At 36.5% G+C, this 22,739-nt stretch overlaps 1 protein-coding gene across 2 annotated transcripts; it reads right to left on the bottom strand.

Moving 5' to 3' along the window:
• Window positions 1-5,897: 5,897 nt before the first annotated feature.
• Window positions 5,898-17,026, bottom strand: LOC113240344. 2 transcript variants are annotated; one of them, XM_026477622.1, is made up of 3 exons: window positions 16,915-17,026; window positions 13,738-13,844; window positions 5,898-7,173 (listed from the first exon to the last, which is right to left on the bottom strand). In XM_026477622.1, the coding sequence occupies exons 1-3, from the start codon at window positions 17,018-17,020 to the stop codon at window positions 7,036-7,038; spliced, it is 351 nt and encodes a 116-aa protein (XP_026333407.1). In that variant the 5' UTR covers window positions 17,021-17,026; the 3' UTR covers window positions 5,898-7,035. The 2 variants fall into 2 exon arrangements, with proteins under 2 accessions (XP_026333407.1, XP_026333408.1); XM_026477623.1 differs by having other exon boundaries at window positions 5,898-6,897.
• Window positions 17,027-22,739: the final 5,713 nt, after the last annotated feature.

Raw genomic sequence — 22,739 nt, 5'->3', positions numbered from 1 at the left:
TTATTATTATTATTATTATTATTATTATTATTATTATTATTATTATTATTAATTTCACCAGCACCCTGACCCTTCAAAACCGGAACACAATAATACTGAGATTACAGCTTGGCGGCATAAATAGGTAAGGTACTTAAGGTACGTAAGGTAAGGTGCAGTACTTCCCCGGACGAACTCTTTCACAAGGAGCTCTACATTTTTTACAAACATTATTGAACTCGAATTTGATTATATTATGTAACAATGTCTTTTATCAAGGATTTTTTTATATACATATATGCCACGCCGCCGCGCTGTCGCCAACAATTTAGGATCGGCGTGCCCACGCACATATCTGTCTCAGACTACGCCTTAACAACCAACGTCATTGTACAGCACAAATTTTAAAGCAAATTATGCCCTGTATTCCATATGTCTCGTAAATTAACAACGCCTCACGCCAACAAACTTGAGCAAATACCGTCCGTTCCAGATTCTACATGAGAACGAAGCACCTAATGCAAGTGCATAATTTATTCCGTTTTGCTGTAGCAGCTTATCATAAATTGTAACGACCATTTTGCTTCCTGCAATCTGACAAAATATGTTGTTTTAGGTAAGTTAAGGTCAAAGGAATTTTGGGGATATCGGCAGCTTGATTTTAGATTGCCTCTCCCGATCGGAAACTCCGTCTTTTCCGAGTCGAGGCCTTAGACTATTTTTTCCATCCTCTAAGATCGAGGCGCATTATTACGATTCACAACTGCCCGATCGGAAACTTTTGACATTTCAAATCGGAACAATAGTATCAACTCATAAATTAGAAAGATATAGTAGGAATCAGGTTAATCTTCTCGCTCGGAAACCCATCGGATTTCATAAGTCTCTTTTAAAAGGTGTATAGACGTGGTAGCCAATGGCGTAAAACCCTTAAGTGCATTATGTTCTTCTTCAATAGACTAACTCATAAGCAACAGCATCCCACTGGTACACGCGGGTCTCCAATGACACGCCATATCTTCTAAAGGTCCCCATATACAGACGATTCTTCGCCACGGTTATCGTATCAATCTGTCGCTGCTGTCCTGGCGTTCAATTTAATCGTTAACGACATAAACATACACTATCGATTCATCGTTTCAATCAGTCTCAAACGACGGATCGTGAGGACAAGAGGCCTTAAGAATATAAGAAATATCCAGCATTTTCACAATGAATATTCAGCATTATCTTTTTCAGTCTATACCTGGATGTCTACACACACACATTATCAAGTCGTATAACTACTACTCTATTATTCTGACAAGGTAATGTCGCCGCTACATTTTAAGAACATCAAAATCGGTTCCATACGTAAATTTGAACGTCGTGATTCATGTGATGTACACGATGTACAGATAAAGTTATTGCTGCACCGCCACGTTTTAAATTTATAAAAAATTGCTATATGCTAAAAACGTTTTGCAGTTACGTCTTAGCAAACTCATGAATTGTAGATTTTCAATATTAATTATAACTTCATTGATCGGCCCAAATACCAATGGAGGGACGAATTGGAGAAAGACCACTGCGTCCTGAACGCATAAACTAGGAGATCGCACAAGACAGGGTACACAGACGCCATCTCGTGGGGATCTACTCTCGTTGTCCGTCGTGACCATTGACTTACAAATAAATGGACGACGGGTCTAATACAAAAACCACGAAAAAATTGTCCCAAGTCAACCTATTTAAACGTAGTGACATGTAAAGGAATATGAAAAAGGTAAAACGTTGAATTTAAATTGTAATGTCATCGCAGTACTTGCCAATTTTGCTTGCTTCGCTGTCAGTCGAACAAACGAAGACTAAAGCGTGAATGACGCTCTGTACACGATTTTAACGCTCTGTAAGTTCGGACACTTTTTAGCGCGGACCTGACTTCCATATAATTGTAAGTCAATGGTCGTGGCATTCATTTACTGTCGAATAAGTAATACTTTGATGTCAAATACGGAGTTTCATTGTTTATAAAGAAATTCTTGCGGACTTACAGATTAACCAACACGCCCAGCAAGATATTGGATTTTTTTTTGGTCGAGTATCATTTATTTGACAGCAATTTTGTTTCGGACGGAGAACGAGTACATGACCTGAGGCCAAAACCCACTACGTGTCGCTGAATCAGCAGAGTAACTTCATGCACTTTTCTATGGTCTAATGTACCGGGTTTCTCATAAATCTGCTTATTGTATTCCACCGTACAAAAGATCCTGAAAAGGACTCTATAATGAATTGGATAACGCATTTTACGAAAATTCACACACTTGTTGGGTTTGGCCTCGGATCAGTAGTCTTGAAGGTCCTAAACCAATACAAAGGTCACCTAATTGCAGCAAGACCAAGACTAAGATCCTAGATCCGGCAAAACTTGAACAAGAATGTGTCTACGAGACTCTTCCTTCTCGCAGTTACTTCAAATTCAGACATGGGTATTAGGTTCGATGTAATTAGTATCTAATCAATTATGGACATTGATAGACGCTACAATACCCCTGTGGGTAAATTGTGTATCAAAATATTTAGACTTTTTTTTTCTATTGAAAATTGTATCCTCAGATTTGCAAACTTGAAAGTTAAATATTGGAAATTGCAAATAATAAAAATGTATTAATGACGTTTGTATGCAACAACCCTTAAGAGAGGCTGAATCAGAGGCATATCACATAATAATAAATGTACTTATCTATAAGCCAGTAGGATCTACGTGATACCTATTTATAAAATTAAATTAATAAGTACCCAACCTATTGAAATAGTAAATGACAAATCAACTACAATACTACGCGTGACAGGCGTGGCACTGACGAATTATACCTTTGGTCAACACAAGTGACATGTCTTTACATTTTAGAGTGGTTACACACGGCGACTCCTAGCAGCGATACGTACGAAACTGGCGTCGAGTTTGCATCGCCGCTGAAAATCGCCTTGTGTAACCGCTATTATCTAATAATTTAGGTATTATGTGTATATCTATCTATTTTAGATACAAACGTCTGCGCGAAGCCGAAATTTATATTTCTCATTGGTTTTAGTAGTATATAATGTTGGAAATGAAACTATTTTTCCGGATTTAAATCGCGTATGTTTGTTTTTTCGAACAAACCGACGTTTCGGGCCCTTTACAGGCCCCATGGTCACAGAGGTGGTACAGTCTTCAACCAGTTATGTCTAATATTGATGCAAACCACTCTATTTTTTCACTATAGTTATTAATTAAATACCTTATTTTTAATTTTACAAAGAAACATTCCAATTTACGCTACATTGAGTTTTACAAATTATTTTATTGAATGAATTTTTATTAAGTTCAATTTATTATTAATTAATAATAGAAATTAGAATAAACTAAAACATATTAATTAGTACTGCAGTCTTATGCCTGTCTGGGATTTTTCATTAGAGGAAATACTGGATCCCAAACTGGTGGTACGGAGAAACCATCTTCCCTGTTGAAATTAGGATGTTTTTTAATTTAAATGCCCTCTCGCAGCATACTGGGTAGATAACGGATTTCTTTTGCAAGGACTTGGATACATGGATAACTGGTTGAAGACTGTACCACCTCAATCAACGGTGACCATGGGATCTGTAAGGGCCCGAAACGTCGGTTTGTTTGAAAAAACAAATATATGCGATTTAAATCCGGAAAAATAGTTTCATTTCCAATGTGTAACAATCGCGAAAACCTAAGAACTCGATAGTATATAATGATTGTAAAAATTTTACGCGAACGAGTCGCTGGCAACACCTAGTGCTTGCCCTTAAGGGTGCTGGTTGAAATTGAAGGCACATGGGACCTGTGAACTTAAGTCTCAGAGTGAGATGGGTGCAATGGCAGTGCCACTCAGATCTTTGCGATTTAAAGCTCTGAGTGACATTGCAACTGCTATAGAAAGGCGTGTCGCTTACATAGGTCGCTTAACACCAGGCGCAGCTTTTTCGTCTCGTCACTTAGTAGGTATCATAAATAATGTGTATTATCATAAATACTTTTGAATTTCACACAAAACAGAATTGTGTGCAAGCAAGACTGGAAGCGTTTCTAAATTACTCAACAAAGCTATATGTTAAAGCTGAGGTTGTAACGTACGACTGACAGACTTAAGACTACACGTGTGTTATTGCCATCTACTCATCTACTCTACCTTTACCTGATGCCTAAACGTGGCCTTAAGAGCAAGTCGATTTATTTGAGATATGTTGTTGAATAAATTTGATAAGGCTTACAGTAATTTTTCAGATGATATTCATAATCTTATTGTGAGCCCGGGGAAATGCGTTAACCTACTTCGACGGAGATTTAGAGAAAAAAGGAAGATGCCATTGATATGAGACGATGGCGGACTATTATTATATCTACGATATTACAAAATCGAAGTACTATTAATACAGGAACGCATTCCTAACACAATGATTAAGGAGGTTACAGATTTGCTCGATTTCTTGACGATTGACCTCGTATTCTTTGCAGAACAACATGTGTGCTCAGTCAAAAGTACCTAAATAAATGTGTAAGAAGCAGGCGATCGACATCGCATTTTTTGTATATTTTTAGGTACGTTTACCATTAGGTATATTTTGTAATACCCGAGAGCCACAAATCTTTGCACATACCTAGATTGCAATGACTAGAATAGTAAATTACTGCAGAGGCCGGGTAGTAAGGTATTGCTGGACGAGTATGAGTTACAAAGACGAGCGCCAGCGAGGCCTTGTATTAATAAGAGTCAAGCAATCGCCGTTCCCGCCGAGGCATGTATAGTATTTTTCTCAAACAATGTGAGGAAATAATAAAAGACTAAAAAGAGGATGATGTTTATTAGGAAAAGTAAAAAAAATATATATTAAAAGCAATATTTGATGTTTAAGGACAATTGCTTAAAGAAAATGTTATAGTTCTTCCAGGCATATTAATATTAGTCTGCTGAACTTCTTAAGATGTGTTTGATGTGTATCTATTACTGATTTTTCACTATCGCTCTTCTCACTAGCACTCATTTTCGCGACCAAAATACAAAAAAGACGAAAAAGCACAAGAAAACCAAAACACTTCAGTTTAAATGTTACCGCCATTTTCTTTTTTTTACTGACAAACTTTGTTTTCTTTTTTGAAAGTAATGTAAAAAAAATCCCGAGCATGTTTAAGGTTATTATCTGACTGTATTCTGAAGATATTGTTTTCCGTCAAAATCTTCGTCAATTCCACGAGGGTATTGTTGAACTAGTAAGAACGAAGGAGTAAGACTTCCAGCTGATTCTAACTCTGTGTACCAAATCCGGCTTAATCCGGCAGATTTATTGCAACAAGGTGGCTGAGCGTTGGCTAGATTAATTGTTGCCACAACTCGGGTTGCGAAAAAGCTATTGCATCTATAAATAACAATCGAGAAGCAATTTTGGGAAGAATTTTTAATTTGCATAAGTATTAGTTATTGATTTTGATTGTCTGTTGCACATCATACTTTTCAACGTTAAGTAAGTTGCTCATTGTATATTAAAAACTTTTGTCGTCTTTTTTCCTTATGAAAACCGTAAAAATAATGATTTAGAAATGAAAACTAATTTTTTTACAAAAGCAGTCTTTTATTTTCTCCGAGTATTCAACAAAAGTATAATCATTTATAAAAGGCTTATCCAAAATCAACACTCGTACATTTTCTCTTAAACATGTCTGCCGTCCGCTCCAAAAATGCGGCCAAGTGACGAAATAATTTTTTGATATCATAAAAAACCATAACCCAGTTTTAGAACATTGAAATTGTTTAATCATATTTCAGCTATGCATCGTCAGCTTTTGCTATTTAAAACGCGGTTAAGTGACAATGGTCAAATATCCTGACCATTGTCACTTAACCGCGTTTTAAATAGTAGACGGCAGATGTACGGAACTAATATACGAAATGACTTTCGTAAGCATCATCCTTCCAAACTTTTTGCGAGATCATCTTATTAAGAGTAAATACCTGATATAGTTTTGAGGGAAAATACTACGTAATTCAAAATTTTATTATTCGCATCGTAGGTGTAGGTATACTACACGGTCAATGCGGTTAACATTCCCAGTATAAGTTGGTACACGGGACCATTATTGTCCATAGTAAATCTTGATTTGACAAGACCTTTTATCCTGGTAATGTTCATAAGGTACACACAGGTGTCTCAAAAATAGAAGGAAGAACCTTTCAAACTAATCGAATTTACGTCTTTTGTAAAAACCTCACCATTTTTAAAATATTTGGATTCCTTGAATACTTCCAAAAATGCCTAAAGTTTTTCTCTTGGGACACCTGTGTAAACCTTCCTTAACCTACTTTAATGCTCAAGCCACAAGGCGGCCGCGGAGGCGTTCCGGATACGGGAATTTTTGTAATGTACGAGTTTATAATATGAACCCTGCCACACAAACGCGCGGCGGTGTGGCCAGAGTATTAGACAACAACTTTGTCCCAAATGATAGAGATCAATTGAAGAAAACGATTTGAAAATGAAATGTCAAATGCATAATAAATATACAAGTGTCCATTCGTGTTAAAAATTCAATAGACATTTCAAACTAACCAATCAAATGGGTGTTACTTACCTATTGCATAGTTAACTCGATGGACTTACTACTGAATAATTTAATTAAATTATACTTCAGTTTGTAGAGGCAGACGTAATGATACACATTATGGGTCGGATGTCGGATATACAGAATAATTCATTCGAAATTTAAAAGTTGCAGCATCGTTTTGAAAATGAGTTGACTTTCTCACTTTCCACACAAAGTGAGCGCGGTTCATCCCCGAAAATCCACTTTAATTGCAAGAACATGTAACATGATTTTTATTGTAGAGAATAGCACGGGCTCCAATTCAATATATCACACGAATGCTGAAAATAATCGAGATAATGTTATCTGCAATCGGAACGATACAATGCATTGTAAGCAATACAGACTACAATAGAAATTAAAATAACATGTAGCTTTATTAAGACATATAATTGGCATGGTTTCAGAACAGTGCCGATTTATCTGCATAATGTCCGCGCAGAGCACCGTGTGGCGTTAGAATATCGTTTTACAGTGACGCGGATTGCTCCGTACGGAAGACGCTCCACGAGAACTCCGCACAAGCCACCCGTGTGTTCATTGTAGGCGACTGTCTTCTGTGAATATCCGCAGTAAATTAAATACTCGATTCAGAGCACTTCGGATTCTACACATGCGGATGGCCCGCAGGCGGACAGTCCGTACGGACCGCACGCACAGCTTTGAAACCAGCCTTAAAGCAAAAATTTAATTTCCGTAATTGTTTTTGGCATTCATTTCATGGATTGAACCCCTTAACAAGCCTTATTGTTACAAAGTTATTATTGTTATTATAAAGTTTATTTCTGGGGACGTCGCATTAGATATACACAGTGGGGCCCGGAAGTAATGGTCAAAACGAAATGAGGAGGTAGTGTAGCGTATTACAATTGTTTCGGGTAATTTTCAGGTTTTTTGTACTCAATTTTGATGAGAATTTCTTTTTATTTAAAAATTTATAGAATATATACTTAAATAATAAAAATTGTCACCAAAATTGGGTACAAAAAACTTACCTGAAAATTACTGATTTTATTGTTGAATTTCTTTTGAACCGTAAACTTCCGGATCACAGTGTATTAATCAAATCGATTGGAAATACTGAACCCTACTTACCTACTACCTCCTCATTTCGTTTTGACCATCACATCCGGGCCAACTTGTATAAGTTTGTGGGTGCTTTTTCTTACACCTGTTTAACATTTCTATTAAAGACGCCTTCAAACTAGACGCTTGTTGAAGCGCTTCAGTGTCACGACAGTGGCGCTGCAACTGCGCTTCTAAATATTGTATGAAAATTAGTAGTGGCGCGGATGCAGGGTCACAGTTGCGTTTCTATAAGCGTCTAACTGGAAGGCGCTCTAAGCTCAAGTTTCTTGAAGGCAGAGAATTAATTAACACTATTTGCATTATAATAATGCAAATACAGCATATGATATCTATTGTAAACTGTAAACCTTATATTAAGTATTAGGTATGAATAGACTTAAAATTACTTAACAAAAATAGAAAAAAAAATGCTTTATCCAATTCATAAACCATATAGCGAGGTACTTGTTTAAATATATAATCTAAGCACAATGGCAAACATGTCTAGGTACATAGATTGTCAGGAAGAATGCAATAATCCGATGATTCGAAGAGTATTTTCTGGAATATAGAAAATAATCTTCCGTATAATAATTCCATTATCTAGACAAACTGTGTACCTAAGAATCTGAGGTAGTGCTGGCGAGTTGCGCACGGCATATATACAAAATTATGTCAAAATACCTGTAGGTATACAAGCATGTTTGGAAAATTTATAACTTTATGCCTACTTCATATTATTGTATTGTTTATAATAACCGAATTACCAGCTTCGGTCATCAAAAGTAAAAACATGTCAATCCTTTAAACAAAATAAATGTCCCTCTTTGTAAAATAATTGATTGAAAATTTGATAATTACAAAAAAACAGGCGTAAATTGATAAATTATGGACGATATTAAATGTATTCGTCTCTCTTTTGAAGTATTTCCTAATGCAATAACAACTGAAAGTAATATTTAGTAATAAAATCTGTCAATGTAGCGTAATACCTGTAAGAGGTAACGAAAAACCTTGCAGCTTTTTCAACCGTCTCCAAAGGTAAAGAATTAATAAACACATACAAAGCGTCTCGTCTTCATACCAGTTATACCATTATTGATATAAGTGGTACTAACCTGTCCCATTTGTACCTGTAATGGTATAGGTGGCACTAGTTTATCGCAGTTGTACCATTTTCATAACAAATAATGGTACAAATGGTACTTACCTGTCCCTCTTATACTCTAAATGGTATAAGTGGGACAGATTGAGACCATTTATACCATTGAATTATATCATTGTTAAAAGTTAGTCACATAAACTTTCGTAGTATAAGTGTGGCAAAATAAGGGATAAATCCGTGTTAAGCAAAGTTTTGAAGTCGCTTATTGCCCAACTTGTTCATATGTTTTATATTAAAAGTACTTTTACTCCAATAAATACGCTAAAGTTAAAAATAGTTTAATATTAACACTTTAAATGGGACAGGTAAATACCATTATTTATTATCCAATGGTATAAACTAGTACCACCTATATCATTACAGGTATAAATAAACAGGTTAGTAAGTACCACTTATACCATTAATGGTATAATTCAATGGCATAACTGGTCCGAAAGCAGCGTCTCCACCACCCGGAGCATCTAATGAAGAACATTCTACGTTCGTATCAGAAAACTTCACATTTTTTTGAATATCATTCAATTGGGGAATTATTTTGAGCATACAGATGCGAGCGTGTAGCGAATGTCAAATATCCAATATCAACTACTACCGTCCATACCGACAAAATATACTTTGTCAAATGCTCATTCATACAATTAATGAATGTAAGAAGATAAACTTATAGTATCATCGTAGAATCTGAATCATAACCTAAATCTAAGTCCGAGCCTTGTTTCGTATCATCTAATTTTTCTGTTTTACATTCCAATTTAATAGTAATGTTATTTACATCTTTTTCTTTCTTTCCAACTCTCTTCTTGTACTCATCAAGAGAAATTTTCTTGACTGATTTGTCTTGTGTCGTTCGTTTAACTTCGTCAAGTTTTCTTTTGTTGCAATTGCTTTTAGAAATGCCATTGCGCAAAATAGAAACAGGAAGCTTATCCTCGTTTGGTGTAAAATCATCTTTTTCCGCAGCGTTTCTGGTCTCTGGGTGTGCGTGAGCAATGTATTCAAGAGTTTTCTCATAAGTTAAAATAGGCAGTATTGGTGGCGAATATCCTGTGTCAGCAGCTGACAAAACTAACTTCCCCCTCGGATCTCTTTTCGGTGAAGAAGGTTTCTGGAATAAAGAAAGTTTCGGTTTCTTTGACAAAGGGCCCGGTCTTACACTTGGGTTATTCGATAAAATTTTCCTCATCTCAGGACACTTGTCCTGAGCTTCTGTTGTAGAGTGAAGTCTTTTGAAATTCTGTATTTGAGGGCTAGGCGACGAAGCAAGCGTTGTATTATGTTTTTCCGTTGATATCTCTGTACAGGAACCTCCTTTCACATTTTTTGAAGGACTTGCTGTTGTTTGTGTTGATGGTCTTTTTGTCGGGCTGCACAGCTTTGAAGATGAAACATTTGACTTAGCTTGTGTAGGAATATTATGTTCACTCATGGCCAATGTTAGTGGTGCATTCTGGTCAGGGGCACTCTTTACCATATTTGTTGAGTTTAATGTCCCTACTTTGAGCTTATCTGTTGTCGGTATTGATTCACTTTGAGTATTTATATTTATAGATTGATGCGATCTATTTGAAAAGTCTGGTTTTGTAAGTGGATAAATGGGACGATTTTTTTCTTTTACTGGACTGTCTGGAGGGATATCCATTATAACTTTAGAAAGTTCTTCAAGCATTTCTAGTTTGCTATTCACAGGTTTATCTCCCGGATTATCTACAGGATTGGAAATTTCAGAGGAATTGTTCGACGGTTTTTGTTTGTCTGTAACTGGTACAGCGACTATATTGATTTTCCTGATAATACCGCTGTTATTACAACCAATTATTGAAGAACTGTTAGTAACAGAAGATGGTATAAACGTAGGTTGAGGTGGTGCAGTTGCTGTAGGTGGAAAAAATGTGCCTGTAGTATGGACTGGTGGAGGAGGTGGAGGTGGTGCAGTTGCTGTAGGTGCAAAAAAAGTGCCTGTAGTATGGACTGGTGGATATAAATAGGACCACAAAGCATTTGATTGATTTGAATTGTAATACGATCCATCATTGTGTAGATTCATATCTCGACGTAAACTATTGTAAACAGGTGCACAACGTACGGTATTCATAGGAACTGCATTTTGCATCGTATGGGGGTAAGGTAAACCTTGATCGGCAGATGTAATATTCATCATACTTCTTTGCATTCGTGTGGGTCTATTTTGACCTTCTATCGGCCTGTTTCCTATGCAAGTTTGTATCGGTTGAGGTTGATAGTCAACGTGCTGCTGAGGCACTGGCTGGTATAAAGGCATAGCATTGTTATAATGCGATTCATTTACATTAAAGAGTTGATTCATATTCATATTACGTTCAAAATTTACCATATTATTTGTATACGTCATTGGAAATCTCTGTTGCGCAAAAGATGAGATATCTTTCTGATTACTGTTGGTTCCATGACATTCACCCTTGGCTTGAGCTGGAACCCGAGTTTCGTTCAAATGTGCAGCCAACGGTGCCATTACCGGCATACTGTTAGGTCCATTACAATATCCTTTAGAATTGACTTTATTTGTAGTCGCAGAATTATTTCCAATATTTGCACTATAAGTAGTATCACTTTGACACCTTGCAATAATTTCTCGATGCTCACTGTGACTAATACTAGGGTTCGATAAGTGGTTAATTATAGCACATTCAGATGTGTTACGTCTCTGTGGAACAACTTGAGTAGGAACTTGATCGACAGCAATCCGAGACTGTTCTTCATGGACATTACTTTTAGAAACGGCGCGCCTCACATAAATTTTATGTTTTTCATTGTGGTTAATAGGACTAGAGGTCGACTGGTGGTTAAAAACAATAATGTCAGGCGTGTTATGTCTCTCTGAACCCACCTGGGCAAAATCGTGATTGATAGCCTTTGAATTTTCTGTAATGTTATTCATAACATTACTTTTAAAAACGGCGCGCCTAACGTAGATTTCTTGATTATTCATACGATTAATGACGTTACCTTTTGAATCAAACATTCCATAAGCTCTTGAAGCAGGTTCTTTCGAATTCACTTGTCTCACATTTGTTGTGCTATCAGTAAAGGCTAAAGCACGGCTGGATTCTTTTGTTTCCGTGTGTTTATCCGCATCTAAGACATTGTTTGCGGTTTGCATATTTGTGCCCTGAGAAGTAGCTTTTTTCTGCACAATCTCAGGGAGATTGTGGTGTTTAGCTGTTACTTGGGGTAAAGAAGTTCTTTGTATCACAGAATTGTCCTTTATAGCAATATTTTGTACCAAAACGGCATTATTGCCATTATTTGAATTGATGTGCATAGATATTTGAGAAGGAGCCCCTGAAATCACATGCGATTCGGGTTTGTTTGTTTTTGGGAACGGAGCATTAATATTCTTTGACTGACCAAAGTTATCTTCACAAAATGAACTTGGCTGATTGTTTTCGGACGCAGGTGTTCGATATATGAAATTGTGCTGAGAAACTTGAGGATTTATTGATGGATTCGTTAATGTTGGATATTTTTTTGATGATATTTGATAGTAATTGAACACATTATTATTGTTTAATAAATCATTATTCGGTGTACATTTTCCCGTAGGTATATTAGCATAAATGTTATGTAGCTCTTCACGACACGTCGACTCTTGCATTTTTTCCGCAGTTTTGCTTGTTTGATCTCCGGTAGTAAGATTTTTTATATCCCACACGGGATCAACGTTTTGGCTGACGTTAAGCGAAGTATTTGGCTTTTTAGATATCACCATTTTCAAAATATTGTCTTTATTTAAAGCCACATTCATTCCTAGAGAATATTTTGATGCACCTAAACCATCGTCTTTCTTTTCATTTACTGCTTTCTTCTTTTTTTTCTTAATTTCGCTCTGCACCTTGGTCTTACCTACAGTTTGTGTCGTACTTTTTATTTTCTTGTTGTCTTTTATATATAAGTCTGTGAGCTTTTTAGAGATTTTTTGAGAACCGAATGAAAGCTTTGCCTTCTTATCTAATTCTCCTTTAGTAGTTAAAATGCCAGGATCAAACTTAACGTGCTGCCCAAGTAAACTGTTGCTCTTCGGACTACTGGTAGAAGTTGTCAGTATTTCTTTTAGTAAAGGATTTTTTTCAGCTTTTTTAATTTTATCGTTTTTTTCTGTATTGGAATCGACATATCCATTCATAAAAAAAATATCGTTTGCACTATCTTTTACATTAAATTCTTTATTTACTTTATTATCATTTAAACTTATTGAGGGCTCCTTAACACATTCGTTGCCATCACTAGGGTTTTTATTCGTCGAACTCAATTTTAGATTGTCTTGGTCAAATTTCAAAAGTAGTTTCGTTTTGTTTACTATTTTATCACTTGTAAATGTTGTTTGAAGTTTTGCACAGTCCCCGCATTTAGCGGCGGTAGCTTGTACTTCTTTCTTATCTTTAGGTCTCGCCTTCGCTACTTTGGCATTAGAAACATTTAAATCCACTGTGGACGATATCTTCAATCCTATAAGACCAACATTCTTCTTAAAATCTATATATTCTACCTTCTTGAACCCTAAAGATTTCGGCATACAACAGGGCTTTTCGTCATGTTTTACATGCTTAATTTGTTGCGATGAAGAGTTTCTCTTAATGACTTTATTATAATCTGCATAAGCAGTAATATCTACCGGTCTAATCTTAGGTTTTATTGATTCACTACGCATATTGAACTCTACTTTTTCAGTATCAACGTCTAAAGCGCTTTCTTTTCTTTTTACTTCGGTATTATTGGTGATAATATTGTTAGCCAATATTTGGAATTGCTTTTTAAAGTACCATTGATGTTTATTTATATCCACGACTTTGATCAGGAAAGGCTTACACTTGTTTAGTAAGCTAACATTTCTAGTATAATCAAAGAAGGTTACCGGGAGGGTAACAGCGAATCTCCCGAGTGACGGTAAAGGTTCTTTTTCGATCAGCACATCACCGTCGGAGTCTGCAGGGTCGTAACCGTCGTGTTGAAATTTGTTTTCTGTGAAAAAAACAAATACGTTCAACTCAACACACGTTGCTATAGGTACATAAGCAATAGCCAGATAAAAAAACAATCATTGTGGTTAATTCGCAGTTACTCCAAGGCATTAGGTGCCATGGCCTAAATCGTAATAATAATCACAAAATCGTTTATTTTCTCCGACCATGTATTAGGTAAGGTAGTAAAAATAAATTTGTTTGCATTCCATTATCTGTTCTATTCTATATACACATAAAAGATGCTCTTTATACAATGTGTAGATTTGCCTTCTCGCCATATTTACAGAGGCCATTCTATATCCGAAACTGAACCCAAATCACTAAAAAAATAAATCGAAAAAAAATTTCGTAAATTCCTAGTATTCCGGAATAGTATACCAGAGTTGTCAGTCTGTACCTACGATTTCATGACGTTCGACGAGATCCAATTTTTTTTTAATTTAGGAGAAAGAAATCATTTCTATTGTCTTTAAAACAGACCATCATGATATGGAAATTCAGATGATGATAATAATAATATAATTGCAAAGGAACTTTACATCGAGATGGCCATCTTAATTAAATCTTTTCCATTGAAGTATGTACTGACGATCACTGAGGATCATAATAAATATTCCAAAAATAGCTATCACAATAAATTTAAATAATCTCCATTTGCAACATCCTAGTCCTAGCCTCTCCTATTCTAACATTAATTCGATGAAGGCCGGATATATAAAGCCTATGTTCGACAGACAGACGGCACCAATCTTCAATAAATTAATTAAGCATTATAATTGGAAAACAGTGCTAACAACTGCAGTTCACTATATAGACACCCGGTGTTTGTAAAGGAAGGTGGTCTTTTGGTGAACGTAACATTTTTCCTATTTTGGTTAAGGGGGTGAAAACAGTTTTTATGGAAAACTTCCTTAGCGACCTGGCTATAATAGCTTTACAAACACCGGGTGTCTATAAAGTGAACTGCAGTTGTGGGAGCTCGTATATCGGTCAGACTAAACGAACAATAGTCGATCGTATGAAGGAACACATTCGAGCAGTAAAAAACAATGATGCACAGAAGTCGGCTATAGCACAACATCTCACACAGACTGACACTAACCACAGGATCGAGTTGCATAGCCCCCAGGTACTCTCGACAGGACGTCACTACATACCACGGTTGGTACGAGAAGCCATCGAGATCACGAAGTACAAAACATTTAACCGTGATGATGGTTTTAAACTGTCCAGTCCATGGAATCCGGTCCTTAGTGCGTGCAGTAATAAAAACAAAAACACCTCGAGTTCAGTTTCGCGTGTGGATACAATAAGTGTGGTTTGTGTGAAAAAAGTGAGTGACAATGGTAACGCCACAACAAATCGCGATGAAGGTAGTCGTCGACAGCGCAAGAGGGTAGACAGATATGTCTGCTCATAAAGCTGTCATCTGCCGCAGTCCAGTCAACCCGTGACCATGGAGCGTGCAACCGTTCCGAAATATCGGGAAAATAAAAAGAAGTTATACCGTGGTAAGAAACCTGATACTAGTGATAATCAACTAGGTACTATGTCAGTCGTTAGTGTGGAAAAGACATTAGAAAGTGACGTTGCAGTATCCTGCGATAGTGTCCGGAGCTAGTCGGACACCTCCCATATCTTCATGTGTTTTGATTATAGTGACCCTCCCTATCATCCTCTTGGTTCGGTTATGCGGAAAGAGCACTATAATCTGTGCAAGCACAGGGATCTTCCAGGTTTAGGTCCCGACCCCGGTGAGCCGCCCCGCTCCCTAATTTCCAGATAGGTATCGGAGCTATAGACCCGCCCACTTCCCATTGTGTATTGCATAACTAACGGTTGCCACGGCTAAGCCGTTGAATCTAAAGTCTCCTACCGAATCTTCTCTTTGGTGGCAGAGCTGTAGGCACGCTCACCTCTTGACGCCGAAGCGTCTCTCCAGTTGCTCCAGCTGGTAGCTCTCCGGGCTAGTACGTAGCCAGATATGTCGGTCGCAGTGTTCTGTGACAATGTCCAGACATAGCTTCGAACTTAAAGGGCAATTCACGCGTCTCGCGCGTCTCCTTACCTCACTCAGACTCTCAACTAGACCGCTACTAAGACGCGCTAGCTGTGCGCATGATGAACTCTCCGGCCACTTGCTACCGGGGCAGACGAACGTGTTCATCCCTACAACTAATCACAAACCCCAGCGAGTACATATCCAAGTCCGGTTTCGACAGAGACGCCTGTGAAGAGGTATCACTGAAGGAAGACTTGGCCCGGACGCCCGCTGTTCTTGCCGGCGAGTCTGTAGTCTCCCCAGAACTCCCTATTTATCGACTCGGTAAATAGAGCCAAGGTAGCTTATCGGGCAGTACCATATCTTTCTACTTAAATTTTATTTGTAGTGCCCCTCCCTATCAATCTCTTGGTTATGCGAGAAGGGCGCTATGACCTGTGCGAGCGAGCTTGCACAGGGACCATCTAAGTCAGATCCTAACCCCGGATCAGCACGTTTGCACGTACTTCATCCGGTTCTCTGTAAGGCTAATGCCTTAGGTGAGCCGCCCCGGGTGCACGTGCAGCACCCTCCCTATTTTCCAGATAGGTACCGGAGCTGTAGGCACGCCCACTTCCCGTTGCGCTCCGCACGACTAACGGTTGCCACCGCTGAGCCGCCGACTCTAAGCCGACTACCAAATCTCCTCATTGGCGGCGGAGCAGTAAGGTACGTTCACTTCCCGACGCCGAATGAACCGCGTTTCTCCAGTTTCCAAATTCCTACGCGGCCGGAGGGATGTGGCGGACAGTGGGTATTGTGATATAATTATATGCATTATGTTGAGTCGCACGCTGACACTCGTGTAAAATACATACAGTCGAATTGAGAACCTCCTCCTTTTTTTGAAGTCGGTTAAAAACAACTTGCAATCACACATCCGCTGGTGGACACGCACCGTTAGACGATTCTCGGGAGTGGTGCGTGGCTATTCGTGGTCGTCGCCTGTGCATAATAACATGCGTGACATCACGCACTATACGTTGAGTGTCAAGTGTAAAGTGTAAAGTTGGACTGCGTAACTCACCATATTTTTGGTGCGGTTCCGTCCGCACTCGCGCCTGTTCGAAATCAATAAGCTTTATCGGATCGTCAAGGTAGTCCTCGTCGGTATCTTCTCCTTGTGATGTCATTATGACTTCTGTAACAATGGAGACGGTGCTTCAAATTTAATTAATGGGCAAGCAAATTACACTCATTAGTAGGTCCATTCATCTAAGAATGAATAAGAAATTTTAAGGGTGCCTTAGGTAGAAACAATAACTACGAAACAACAAAAGTTCGGAGTTCTCAAATGATGGACACCGAATCCACGACAACTGTTTATTAACAAGTAGAAGGCCAATCGAAAATCAGACGAAAACTATTGTGCCTACACTCTAAAATCAACTGACTGCCACTAAGGAGATGATCCTTTTATATCGTTATCAAGTCCATAGGTAAGGGTAATTTATCATTAATTAAAACATTTTCAAGAAACTAAACTGTAAAGGGTCGCAGACGAAATAAAACAAGTGTTAGCGACTAGTTATTGGTTTATTAATTCCAAGTGAACTGAATTAGAACCGAAATGCTCCAAATGCTGTTTGTATGGTTTATATACAAATAATTGATATCTAAAGCAATCAAACAACAATTAAGATGATGAAACAACCTGCATTTCTGTGGAAATCTAGAAAATGTACGTCGTTAGTGATAACAAGTTTCGTTCAATGATTAAAATGACGAAATGTGGTTGTAGTCACATTACATCTTCCCCCTTAAGATGAGAAAATAATAAAATTATTTTCGAATATAAACTTAATTTACAATTTTATAATTACACATTTCTTTTTTTCTATGTTTTTAATTTCGAAATTCTAGTACTTCTACGCAATGGCGTTTCAGCATTTACTATCGGAGTTATTACAATCGGATTAAAAGATTAAAAGTTATACAATTTGTTATAGAAGAACAACAATCAGATCTTCCATCGTGATATTTACGACCGTACTTATACAACATATACAAATGTTTGAAAAATCTATAAAGAGCATACAATGTTAACAATTTTATAACAGTAAATATAATATGTGGATACACATTTTCACCAGTTATTTGATTGTACATATAATTATCATACTCAAAATCATTTCTAAGTTTTTCTAATTCATCTAGTTTGTGACTTGTCAACTTAATAGATTCATAATCAAGTTTGTAGGTTTCCAATGTTATAAGATCAATTTTTGTAAGGTTAAATTTCTTATACTTTATACATTCATTAATGTCAAAAGTAGGGAAAATAGTTACATCGATTTCATTATCCAAATTAACAACAAATGTGGTTAAAATTGTATATTGTGTACTAGTAAATATTTTACAATTCTTATTTGAACTTAATATACCCGTATCTTGTAACATTACATCCCTAGGTTTATTAATTTCGCATTTTACTGTAGCTACTGTGGGATTTGGCAGCGTATATAGCCAATGATTTACATCGTTTAATTTATAAAATAGTTATCGTACAACCTTTGTAACTCTAATATCACAATTTTCTGGATTATTATTATTCAGAAATATATCAATTTGACAAGTAGGCTTTGCGTGACTAGAATAAATGGCATTTGCATTGAGACAAATTCTTGGAAAGTAATTTACAATTATCCAAATTTTTCAAAGTTACGTAATACATTCTATTTTCTGAGATTGACATGAATAGGCTGCTTTCTTCTGGTAAAATTAAAAAGAAGTAATCATCATTTCTGTGTATTAGTAAACTAATTAGTTTATACGTATCAAACCATTCGTCAAAAATGAAAGGAGTGGAAATAATGAAGACTAAATTTTCATTGATTAGAAATACCCTCAACGTTGCGATTGTTTCAAGTTTATGAATTTCTTTACGGTTCAAATCAATTGGGAATTTAGTATTGCTTGGTAAATGACACAACAGATTGTAAGGAATTAAGAAGTTCAGAGGGAGATATAATATTAGGAATTAGTATTCCAGTTTTAGAAAACAAAATAATGTTAATTAAAGTAGAATACTCTTTGTCAACTTCGTTTGCAATTAAATCAAGCAATTCCAGATGTTCAACCATAATGACTTGATTTTCCAAATTTATCGTTTCATTAGTGTATGTTTTAATGTAATATTCCATTTCTTTAAGTTTTCATTAAAAATCCTTAAATTATTATTATAATTTGTATATAAATGTATATAAAAGAATTTAAGTTTATAATTGTACTCTGCACAACATGCGCTTGTTGTTTTAAGAGTTTTACGAATTCGTTTTTATCATGGCTGATTTTGTTAAAAGCTTCTTCATAATGTTGAGCATCATCAGCAGCTAAAGTATCAAAGACTGTTTTGAACATGTGTCCAATACCATCAAACCAACCTCTTTTTTTTCTTGGACGAAAAGAAGGCTCCTTTTCCTTTTTATGACCAACTTAATCTTTTAAGGATTCATTTTTAGTAATAACGTGAGGAATTATTTTACTAATTATTGAATCCATTTCAAGTCTTGCAATTTCAAATAGAAGAAAATTTTTCAGTTTGGCAAAGTTTCCTTGTTTCTTCATAAACATCTTTTACAAGATTCAATTTCTTTTCAATATCAACTAGATTTACTTTGGCTATTAAGTTCCAAAAACTTTCGAAATAACTTATTTTACCAACGTGGTCATAGTAAAGACCAGGCATTGTCTTCAAAGGAAACACTTGCACAAGATCATCATTATTATTATTATTATTATAAGAATAGACAAAAGAGGTCGACAGAACCCACAGTATTACTAGCAGCATCCTGCAACAATATTTTTTTTTATAAGCTAACTTTAATCTATTGCTATGTACCAACTTCCTTTTATTTTTTACTACAATTGTCGAATTACAACTAGAATTAATTTCAATTATTTCATAAGGACCTTCATAATGAGGCCACAATTTTTTGCATTTACCTTAAGTATGAGTTTCGTTTAATAAATATACTTACTTTAAATGTTACTAGATTGTGTAGATTGTGTTTCTTATTTTTAATTCTAATTTCCTTAGATTTTTCAATATGATTTTTGGCAGTTTCAAGGCTATTTTGAAGCTTAAGTTTTAACTCACTGACATAATCATCGTATGTATACTTAAATTCTTCGATGCAGCGGAACGTGACGACATCACAAGCCACCTTCGGAAACCGGACGTGTGCCATCGTCACTTTTGATTCTAACATCGATCATTAGACATATAATTTTAGTTTAATAATTTTATTGTAATTTTTATTTTAAATTAAATTCATTTCAAAGAAAGTTGCATTTTTTTGCAACTCTTGGACGCGCTTCTCTTAATTGGCTTGTTATGAGTTCGTTGGCTATTATGATTACTGTAATTAGTGTTACGATTTTGACATTGAAAATTTTGATTTTTAATTTTTAACTTGTAACATTTATCGCTTGTATGGTTTGACTTTTTACAATATTTACAAAATGAATTTGTATGAAATACTCGTGAATTTGATTGATACTGGTATGCCCATTGTGAAATCGGTTTATTTCTAGTTTTGACTATAATTGTTGCCTCCTCATTAAGAGCTATAGCGATTGCGTTGTCTAATGAGTCTGGTCGTTTTGTCTTTACCAAAATCGTGAGGTCTTTATTTAGACCGTTTAAAAATATATTGAGTGCTTCGTTTTTAATTAGGTTAACACACGCACTTCTACTGCCTTTTTCTAAAGTATGATCCAGCGAATTGATCACCTTAATATAGCATGATTCTACACGGTTAGCAAATGACATGACGTTTTCTTTGTGGAGTTGCTTACAGGAATGCAATTCCAGATGTCATTAGCCTAGCGTTCTCAATTCAGAGAAAGCATCAAGCAGACGTTTCTTCAGCGATTCCCAATCTGGAAATTCTGTTTCTTACGAATGCTCTTGCCTTATCGGTGATTTTAGTTTCAATGACGGAAAACAATATATCTTTATATTAAGGATTTAGAAGTTTCATAGCCTTATCACAGTTGTCTAAGAACTCAAATAATTTAGATTGAGTGCCATCAAATTTGATGAGCATGCGCTCGGCCATTTACAAGCTTTTAGTGCTCATTTTAAAATAGGGTAGTTCTTTCAATAAATAAATATAGTCGAACTAAAACTGGTCGCTTACTTGTCCTTGCTGCTACGGGACCCTTGTTGATGTTCAGGCTTCACAACTCTTGACGATTTCTTGTCTTAGCAGGACTGAATACACACGTTGCACGAACCGACATATTTCGTTGTCACAGCTCAGCGGGACTGACTCCGGGGCGACACACGAAGATTCGGTAATGCTGTCGTCTGTCCGTCTTATTGATACGTAGACAATCTTGAAGGTTTCTTCTTGTTGTAGATCCATTAGGTTATATTCACAGGGAATATTCACTTGATATATAGGTTACTCTACTCTAGCCAAATTGGAATTTTTTTTTTATAATACCAAGTGAATGGGACGACAAGTCGCGCGCCTGGTGGAAAGGTAAGCGACACGCCTATGAATAAGTTGCATTACCGCTCTGAACGTTAAATCACAGATCTGAGGGGCACTGCCACCGCGTTCGTTACCCTGAGATAAGTTAAAAAACCCTATGTGTGTGAAATTTTACCAACACCCTCACCCTTCAAAACCGAAATTCAGGGTAAGGTGGCAGTCCTTGCTGGACGAATTCTTGCACAAAGAGCTCTACTCCAACTGTCTAATGTAACAATGCTACGCAAAACGTCGCTAGGCAACCAATAATAGGAAAACAAAATTTTCGCTTCTTGCCTGTGGACCAACTGGTTGGATCACCTGAGTGGACCACGGGCAATGGTCATAATTTAATTTTAGGCTTGCTTTCCACACGGCCTGCTCGCGTAATTGCAATTTGAATAAGTTTTTTATTTCATTTATTTCTTTCTTTCTTCACAGATATACAATTTATACTTATTCTAAAGACCTAGTTTTTTATGCCGAACCATCAAATTGTGGAACCAACTCCCGGCGCATGTATTCCCTCCCCTCTATAACATGGGGTCCTTCAAACGTAGTGTGAAGAAGCATTTGGCCAGACCGGCAAAATGATAGTGACGGAGTGAAGATATTTGTGTTTTCCATCCGTTACTCTCATCTCTGGACTGTATTCGCACTTTCCATCAGGCGCGGTGCAGTCATTTTGCCGAGTCACAATAAAAAATAAAAAAAAATAGTTATGTCTTTTTGTGGGTGTGTGTTCTCTTCTTGCGGAGATGATGGGGTGTAAGGTTCGTAGAGCTGAATTAACCTTGTAACGACTGTCGTTACGTTTTGGAGAAGGATTCACTGAATTTAGATACTTTTGCCAATTAATAAAAGAATGTATTGATATAAAGAACTTATACGACAACCGTCCAACAGACTGGAAAGATGTCGAGCAATTGAACGATCAGCAATCGAATAATCTGGAGTCGCAGCTCCAGTCCTTATATACTAAGGAATCGAACAATGGAATATTGGCGGTGGTTACTTTGTAACCTAGTTTTCTCGGATTTTCGATAACAAGTCGTAAAAATGCTATAAAGTATAACCTTAATGTCTCGCGGTGTGAATTTACGGCCTGACTAATTCTAAGTAATGTGTGCATAATTACACGGACGTGATTTTTGCAACATTCCAAAGTTTTTACGATTCATGTTAATTATTGCGACATATTGCTACATCTTAGATTTTAGGGTACCGTCATCATATAACTACCTTGCCAACCTGGGCATCAGGTCGTTGGCAGGACAACTCTCTTTTCAATTATTTATATTTATATCTATTCTAGTTAATTCTTCCTTAATTAAGTTACATTAAATACTAGCTAATTTTCTAAAGTAAA

The sequence above is a fragment of the Hyposmocoma kahamanoa genome, unplaced genomic scaffold, assembly GCF_003589595.1.
Source record: "Hyposmocoma kahamanoa isolate Upper Pololo Valley unplaced genomic scaffold, ASM358959v1 134, whole genome shotgun sequence".
Taxonomy (NCBI): domain Eukaryota; kingdom Metazoa; phylum Arthropoda; class Insecta; order Lepidoptera; family Cosmopterigidae; genus Hyposmocoma; species Hyposmocoma kahamanoa.
Note: the sequence above shows the minus strand (reverse complement) of the source record. Positions and strands in the feature narration are given on the sequence as shown.